Source organism: Colobus angolensis, unplaced genomic scaffold (assembly GCF_000951035.1).
Source record: "Colobus angolensis palliatus isolate OR3802 unplaced genomic scaffold, Cang.pa_1.0 Scaffold642, whole genome shotgun sequence".
NCBI lineage: Eukaryota > Metazoa > Chordata > Mammalia > Primates > Cercopithecidae > Colobus > Colobus angolensis.
The window spans coordinates 125205-134536 of record NW_012120066.1 but is presented as its reverse complement, the minus strand read 5'-3'; the positions used below and the strand labels follow the sequence as shown (position 1 = coordinate 134536).

Here is a 9332-nt window from a genome sequence, read left to right as displayed (position 1 = left end):
AGTGGGCACCTGTGGAGAGGAGACAGGAGTGGATGAACGTCCCCTTGACTGGACTCAATTCCCTTCTCAAGAATGGGACCTGGGAGTCCCTTACCTGTGGCTGCTGCCACCAAGAGAAGGACCTTCCAGGTCAAGTCCATGGTGAGAAGCTGTGCTCTCAGGGGCTTCTCTTGAGGTTGGATGTAGTTGTTGGGTGATGTTCTTAGAGCACAGAACATATTTACCGCAGTGGATATCAGCATATTTGCATATTCATAAGACAGAGCATTTCATAGCTCAAAGCCTGATCCATGATAAAAAAGGGAAGATAAGTGACACATCAGCCACACAAGAGTGAGATGCTGATGGTCCAAGCCCTAATTCTGCTGGAGGAAATGCACACCCTGCTCCATTTACAAACATTTGTGGACAGAGGTCCTTTCACTGAAGAGTAAGCCCATATAGAACAGGCTCCTCACTGCGAACCTGCATTTGATTAGCATAGAGACCACCTGGATCATTTTTGGGACCATCATTCTCCAAGACACTGAGAAGGTGCCTTGGTCTTTTCCTGGACCCGTCAGGTACCAGCACAGCTCACTGGTGACTCTCAGAAAGTTACTGCTGATGTCCCACATGAGTGTCCAGCAGGCACTGAGATCCACTGTGTGCTCTGGAAACAGTGTCTCCAGCATCTGCCTGGTGTCTGATCCCCCAGGCTCTTTAAGAGAAACACTCTTGGTTTACAGATTGGCCCTGTGATGCATAATTAGAGCTGATTTTCTCATTTTGTGGACCATGGGAATCAGAAGATGTAACAGGAGTTTGAAGTTCTTTATGAACTCTCTAATTTGTGTTTTCCATAATTTTGGCTTACTTTTTTTGAACTCCATTTATTAGATTTTCATGAAGTATTTAAATATTTCCAGTTCATATCCATAGATCCTCATCTTTATATATTGATTTCTGACTCACTAGGTCTGTGCATCTGCCACACTCTCAGATCCACCACTGCTCTATCACTCACACAACACAGGCAACATTACTTAAAACTGAAGTCTGAAATTCCTATGAATTTCTTATTCATTGGAATATAGTTTCTTCAACTAGTCTGTACCCTTTGAATTAGTAATAACATGCCCTTCCTTTGTATTCTCACTATTATGATATTATAGTCCTAGAAACCCACTTTAAAAATAGTTCTCATTTCCTTAAGTTATATGAATGTTTTGGATGTAGCAGGACATTTAAAGGCATGTCAGTGACCTATTGAAGAGTTATTTTAGATTTTTTTTTCTGACAAAGGAAGACCCAGGCCCTCAGCCTTCTCTCCAACCTCCTGTGCACCTGCTCTGGGGCTGGAACCTGTCCTTGGCGGCTCCCGAGTGCCCCCTCCAGCCAAGCCCTTGCCTTGCAGTGAGGTTACCATGGTGGCTCACAGACATTTTCCCCCACAGTCTCCAGCCCACCAAAAGTGTCTGTGTCCTGGTGTGTCACTCCTTCAGTGACACCATATACTGCTGACACCATGTCTTTTAAGAACTGTTTAGCTTTAACAAACCTATTGAACTCTACAGGGAGACCCGAAGCAAAGATTCTATGACACAGAAAGGAGCCCTTCTATGAAGTTTCACATTTGCTGAGTCAGTGGACACACAGTGAATACAAAAACTTGTAGGATGTGGGGAGTGCCTTGTTTCTTCGTTGGGCTCTTGCAGTTGAATGTTGCATCTGAGAATATCCACGGGTGCAGATACATTCAGAATAAAGCTAACTTTGTATCTACTGTACCAATAACACATATTTTCCTTTCCTCCTAATTTCTAGCCTATAAAATGAGCCTCCTACACAGACACAAGGCCTAGGTTTATGGCTTTTTTTCTCTTAGAAATCTGAGGCAAACAGAACACAGGTGGAGACTTGGGAAGTGCATGCAATCATGTTTACAATGTTAATAGTTCTTTTTAGAAGATACTTATTCAACTTCAGTCTCTCTTCCTTCCTCACTGTTTTCTAGGGTCCTGCAGACATCACCCCATCCCACTTTGTTTTATGCATTTTTTTTCTCAGCTAGGAACCCTGAAAATGCCCCATGATAAAAGAATCTGAGGTCAATAGATTTGCCAAGACCTTTTGTTCAAAAAACGTATGTCAGAGGCTTCAAATTTCCCCACTGTCCTTGTCTTATTCTCTGCCACTGACTTTCAGTTTCCTTATGTTCTCCTCCTCAGACAGAGTCTGCGCATTGTCACACTTTCATCTTTAACCCAGACCCATATATTATGGGTTGTTGCCACTGGATGGCATTTCTGATAGAAAAAGACTAACCTGGAAATTTTAATAAATTACTTGAGGATTTATGTGCTAATGGTGTTAGAGTGTGAAGCTCCTAGTGCTTGTTGGCTGTTTCCACAGAATTTGGGAAAATTCCCAATTTCCCCACTGCTGTCCTTTTGTGTTTACTTGAGGAGAAGAACAGGAGGCACTGCTGAATTATTGAATCCTCCTCCACTATTTCCAGGAGTCAAATCTACCTAAACGTGTGTTCTATGGGTACTGTTGGGGTCAACAGAAACAGATTAAAACAAAGTGGGATATAGGTGATGTCTGCAGGACCCTAGAAAACAGTGAGGAAGGAAGAGAGACTGAAGTTGAATAAGTATCTTCTAAAAAGAACTATTAACATTGTAAACATGATTGGTTGCACTGACCATCAGAAGCGAACTGATACCCCAGACATAGAAGAGATAAAGGAAAGGCACTTACTACTTCCTTACACAAAGACTGAAGAAAATAAAAGGCTTTGACAGAAGAAGAGAAGGAGGATGAATAGTCTGAGGAGCAGATCACCAGGAACAACCAAAAGAGATAAAACCAGTCTTAAAGTGGTGTTTCAGCTCCACAAGCAGCTGAGGAAAGTAAAAGAAAGTCAACACCATGCATATGCTGAGTTATTGATAGAAAAGCATTTATAGTTGTGTGGCTGACACAACTAAGAAAACAAAAACCTTTGCATGAAAATACAGTTTGTATTGAGGGTACACAATTCTTTTTTTTTTTTTTTTTTTTACCTGTGATTTAATTGTTTCATGTATGAAACTTTCTCTTTTTTTAATTATTTTATTATTATTTTTTATTATTGTACTTTAAGTTCTAGGGTACATGTGCATAACGTGCAGGTTTGTTACATATGTATACTTGTGCCATGTTGGTGTGCTGCACCCATCAACTCGTCAGCACCCATCAATTATACCTGACACAATTCTTATTATTAAAATTATACTGATCAGTCATCGCTAGTATTACTGTGATAATATGTAGGATTATAAATTGAATTGAATCTCTGTTCTAAGGTTAAGTTTTTGTAGGTGACCAAAACCAAAAAATAAAACAAAACAAGACAAAACACGAGTTACAAGGAAGAAGTGCTAAGAGATCCTGGGGTAGACCTTTTCTTTACAAGGTCAAAAAATAGCAAGTTCAAACACGAAACCCCACCCTCCCCCCAGGGACCTAATGTGGAGCTGCCTCCTAAGGGAGCCCTTGTGTCTGAGTGCCCCCTGCTGTATTGAGTGCTCCCTGGTGGTTCTGAGCACTCCCTATTGTCCTGAGCACCCCCTGGTGGTTCTGAGCGCCCCCTGGTGTCCTGAGTTCCCCCTGCTGATCTGAGCAGGCCCCTTGCTGTCCTGAGCTCCCCACAACAGTCCTGGGTAGTTCTGAGCTCCCTGGTGATTCTGAGCACCCCCTGGTGTGCTGAGTGCCCCCTGGTGTCCTGAGTGCCCCAGGGTTTCCTCAGCACCCCCTGGTGGTTCTGAGCACTCCCTATTGTCCTGAGCGCCCCCTCGTGTGCTGAGCGCCCTCTGGTGTCCTGAGTGCCCTCTGGTATCCTGAGCACCCCCTGGTGGTTCTGAGCACTCCCTATTGTCCTGAGCGCCCCCTCGTGTGCTGAGCGCCCTCTGGTGTCCTGAGTGCCCTCTGGTATCCTGAGCACCCCTTGGTGGTTCTGAGCGCCCCCTGGTGTCCTGAGTGCCCCCTGTCATCTGAGCAGACCCCTGCTGTCCTGAGACCCCCGTGGTGGTTCTGAGCGCACCTTGGTGTGCTGAGTGCACCCTGGTATCCTGAGTGCCCCAGGGTTTCCTGAGCGCCCCCTGGTGGTTCTGAGCACTCCCTATTGTCCTGAGCGCCCCCTGGTGGTTCTAAGCGCCCCCTGGTGTTCTGAGTTCCCCCTGATTTCCTGAGCGCCTCCTGGCGATCTGAGCACTCCTTGTATTCTGAGACCCCCTGGTGTCTTGAGCACACCCTGATGTCCTCAGTGGTTCCTGGTGTCTTGAGCTCCCCCTTGGTGATCTGAGCACCACCTTCTACTCTGAGCGCCCCTGGTGTTCTGAGCACCCTCTGCTGTCCTGAGCACCCTCAGGTTTCCTGAGCACCCCCTGAATTCTGAGAACCCTCTGGTTTCCTGTGTGCCTCCTGGTGGTTCTGAGCACCCCCCGGTGGTTCTTAGCCCCCCATGTTGTCCTAGGCACCTTGTCATGTCCTGAGTGCCCCTTGGTGTCCTGAGCTCACATGGTGTCCTCAGTGCCCCTTGGTAATTCTAAGTGCCTCCTGGCGGTTCTGAACACCCCCTGGTGTCTTGAGTGCCCCATGGTGCCCTGAGCACCCCCTGGTGGTTCTCAGCTGCATTTACAATGCAATTTCCTCCCACCTCCCTACATGGAGGTTTGTGTCTGGGCTCACAACGTTTGACCCTGCCTTGCTCACAGTAATATGCGTCCTTGTCCTTGGTTCTCAGGTTGGTCATCTTAAGGGAGAATCTTCTGGAAAGAGTGTCCTTAAGGACTGTTAATCTTCTTTTTACTCAAGCAGGGTACCAGGGAGAACTTCCACTCGAATTACTTTGTTACCATCACACCATGAAGCCTGTCATGAAGCTTGCTGGACAAAACTTATGCTGTTTTCTATGAAAGTGAATCCAGAGGCTTTGGAGAAAAATCTGAGAACCCCAGGGCTGTAGCATTTCTCCTCCTGCCTTCTTCAGACAACTTCACACAGACTTCTGCAAACACAGAGGGAAGAGAATGAGAATAGCTTCATGTGGAGCAGCCACCACTGAGCCTAAACCACAGGGAACCTGGATGTTGAGAGTGATGAGAAGGGAAGTCCAAATCAGCCCTGACTCCATGGTGTGGACGTTGAGGAAGGCACGAATTTGGGATGACTTTTCACCAGGACCTGCAGGGACATGGGGTGAGCTGCTTTTCATTAGCAGTGGAGGGGCCTCATTTCCATGTCTTTCTCATTGTTTGTGCTGCTCAGCAGGGATCTTCTCATCTCTGCCTCTGGATTCCAGGGAGGGCAGGGCCCAAGGATTCCTGGGACTGGATATTCAGACTTAATTTGCCCATCATGTTTCTTTTTCTCTAAGGTGGACTCTGTTTGGGTACCTTTACAATATCAATGTTTATTAACATGTAAATACATTAAACAAAGGAAAATAAATCTTTCCCAGAGGAAACAGGCAACTACCTGTAGTCTGTGCATTTAGAGCTACAAACCGCTGTCCTTGACAATACTGCAAAGTCTTCAGTTAGAATTTTAAAAAATGCACATCTACAATTGTCAGAGTTGGAGTCTATAATTACCTCTATCCTGAGCTCATTTTGCCACACAACTCATCAGTGTCAGACATATCAGACATACGTGCTTGTCTGAGAGAAAAGTCAAGGCGGGGACATGTGTACTTATCTGAGGGAAGATTTCACGTGAGCACAGGTGTGCTTGTCTGAGGGAAGAGTCAATATGGTGATGTATGTGTTTGTCTGAGGGAAAGGTTCACGTGGGGACAGGTGTGTGTATTGTCTGATGGTGAATGCTCACTGAGAGGCAGTGTGTTTCTATACTGAACTGGAGTTAGAGGGAAATCTTTCTCAGTCAAGGGTAGATAAAAATCCTCTGGATTATTTGCTTCTCAGGAAGGAATCTTGGTTCCACATGAATCTGATCAAAGGAAAGTCTCTTGTGAGTGGATATATCCTATATGCAGAAGGGGAAACTTACTTCATTCCATGTTGCCTGAGTCTTATGCCCACATTGTATAAAGTCATTAGATTTTGTCTTTTTACTTTTTGAAACAGAGTCTCGTTCTGTAGCCCAGGCTGGAGTGCAGTGGCATGATCTCAGCTCACTGCAAACTCTACCTTTTGAGTTAAAGTGATTCTTGAGCCTCAGCCTCCTCAGAGGATTTCCCTCAGGGATCCTCTCATGCCTCTGCTAATTTTTTGTACTTTTAGTAGAGATGGGGATTCACCATGTTGCCCAGGTGCTCTCGAACTCCTAGACTCAAGTGTTTCACCCACCTCAGCCTCTTAAAGTGCTTGGATTACAGGCACGAGCCACCATGCCCGGCCGAGATATTTTTATAGAATCTGCATTTTATCTTGGGGTTCATGAGGTGTGGAATAATTTTGTAAGTTGCATATATTTAGTTTAACATTTTGTATCATAAAATTATGAGGTTTGACAAATTGTGTCATGTGTCCACTAATGCATATAATAAAGAAATTTTCTCTGTTGGTAAACAGTGCCTGCTTCTCCTAATTTATACTCTGTATATATATTTGTAGAAAATCCTCATATATTTCCATGATCTACACTTTTGTCTTTTACAGACTGCCAAATAACAATTATACAGCATATTTGAAATAACCTCATTGAAGCCGGTGGCACATAAAGTCTCTCATCTAAATAACTTTGGAAATGAGGGGATTCTGTAAGAGTAAAATATAAAGAAACTGTACTTAAGCACTGTATCCTAGTAGATAAACATTCTTCTTAAAGTGGTACTATTTAACAATTCTGATAGCACTGTGCATGCATAATGAAATGTATAAAGAATGCAATGTATGGCACATGGTTTTAAGGGTTCCTGCCTTTGCAGTTGGTGGTTATGGACAGTCAAGGAAGGAAGGCTAGAAAAATCCACATGGTGTCAGAGTAGAGTGCAGCACCAGTGTTTTCTAAGGTTTGATGTAATAAAGGAACAGAATATTAGGTACTTAAATCATTTAGATATGTCTGTAAAATGGGTTAATATACCTATGCACATTTGCTAGGTCTGTTGGCTTAGAGATCCTAGAAACACTGATAAAACATTAACAACACACACAGCCGATACCACAATTATGTATTTTAACATAATTATTCAATACTAGGAACCCAGTAATCCTTGCAGAAAGAACTATGTATCAAAAGATAATAGAGAAAATGAGCTTAGAATTTTTTGTAATACCAGGAAATAGAGAATTGCTCAAAAACAACAGGATAGGGTGTGCTCTAAGGAAACCGAATCCAAAATAAAAGAGCTCACAGCACTTAAAAAAGCAGTGGTGATTTGAGAAACACAAGGAATAATGTAGCATTGTGTATTTTCCAGAGTATAAAGTAAACATCCATGAACTAATACTAATAATATTTTATTAAATAAAGAAAATTGGAAAAAATACACCTCCCATGCATAAGAATTTCAAGTATCTTAAGTTAATTATCCTCCTGCCAAGTAGGTGAAATTTAAACACTGATGCTGTGATTGTGTCCTGAGATTAGAGACAAGGAAAAAATTCTGTTAGTGAGTTTCATAATGAGTTTTTAGATATAATGCTAAAAACATGATCTATGAAAAACGAAAATTATTTGCCACAAGTTTACACACACACACACACCTATGTATTTATATAAATATCTTTCTGCCAGAAGCATTGATAAAGGAGCAGAAAGACAGTACAGACTTGGAGAATACACTTGCAGATCATATATTTATTAAACGACTTTTTGTTACCTTGGTAAATGACTTTTATTATGAGTGTATAAGGAAACTTACAACTGACCAAAAGAAAACAATGTAACAAAAGGAGCCAAATATCAGAACAGACACTTCATCCAAATTATTTAAAAATAATTAAATATAAATTTTCAGTCAGGGACATGTGCATTTAAACAACAATGAGATACCACTACTCATCTATTAGAATGGTTAAAATCCACAATTCCCATAATGCCAAATGGCAATGAGGATGTGGAAGAACATGATCTCTCATGTATTTCTGACATAAACTTAAAGTCATCACGGCACACAATGAAAAAATGTTAAAATATTTTGATACTTCATATAATGAAGATAAAAGTAGACTTAAAACGTGATCTAGCAGCCGCACTTAAAATATTTACACCACCAATTCAAAAACTGTTGTTCACACTAATATCTTCAGAGGAACTCTTATATCAGTTTTATTAATTTGATTTATTCTCCACTCCCTGAATTTTGCCTACAAAATAAATGTCGTATGAAAAATTTCCCAAATAATTAGGAGTGCATACAAATTTTATTGTTCTTTTTCTTCAATGACCTGACCTCTCTTTCTAAGAAAGTCTTCAATCTAATAACCCCTGTCTTCTCTTCAGCCCAGCACAGCTGCTTCCTCCCTGGAGTTTCTGACCCTCTCAGGATGTGGGTGTTCACACTGTGTCTCTTGCACAGTAATACACGGCTGTGTCCTCAGATCTCAGGCAGCTCAGCTCCATGAAGGCTGTGCTTGTGGATGTGTCCCTCGTCATGGTGACTCTGCCCTGGAAAGTCTGTGCACAGCTTGTGCCACCAGTATTAGTGTTGATCCCTCCCATCCACTCAAGCCCTTGTCCAGGGGCCTGTCGCACCCAGTCCATGTTGTGGTTGGTGAAGGTGTGTCCAGAAGCCTTGCAGGAGACCTTTACTGAGTCCCCAGGCTTCCTCACCTCAGCCCCAGACTGCACCAGCTGGACCTGGGACTGGGCACCTATGGAGAGGACACAGGAGTGAACAAAATTCTCTTTGACTGAACCAGGTCCACTCCTCAGCTATGGGACTAGAAAACCCCTTACCTGTAGCTGCTGCCACCAAGAATAGGATCCTCCAGGTCCAGTCCATGGTGATGAGCTGTGCTCCCAGGGGCATCCTTAGATGACGGATGTGGTTGTTGGGTGATGCTCTCAGGGCACCAACATACTTATGTTTATATCAGAGAAGCTTGGATGTTTTGCATATTCATGAGGCAGGGTATTTTAAAGCTCAAAGTCTCATCTAGGATGAGAAAGAGGACATAGATGCCACATCGGCCATATAAGAGTGGGATGCTGAGAGACCAAGCCCTAATCCTGCTTTAGGAAATTCATCCCCTGACCCATTTCTAAGCTTTCAGGGGGCAGCACTCTTCCCACTAAAGAACAAGCCCAATCCCAGGATTTGCTCCTCACAGTGAACCCACATTTTATTGGCATAGGGATTACCTGGAGTGTTTCTGGGACCATTATTATCTCTGACA

The 9332-nt window shown here is 43.1% G+C and overlaps 2 gene segments (V, D, J or C); both read right to left on the bottom strand.

Moving 5' to 3' along the window:
* The window catches only part of LOC105527718, a 54245-nt gene extending 53571 nt beyond the window's left edge, over positions 1-674 (bottom strand). Inside the window, 2 exon segments of the V gene segment in view lie at positions 95-201; positions 466-674. Of these exon segments, the coding sequence occupies positions 95-201; positions 466-674 (316 nt within the window).
* Positions 675-8413: 7739 nt separating this feature from the next.
* Positions 8414-9002, bottom strand: LOC105527712. The segment is given in 2 exon segments: positions 8414-8807; positions 8893-9002. Coding segments are annotated over 2 exon segments (390 nt in total).
* Between the last annotated feature and the right edge of the window lie 330 nt (positions 9003-9332).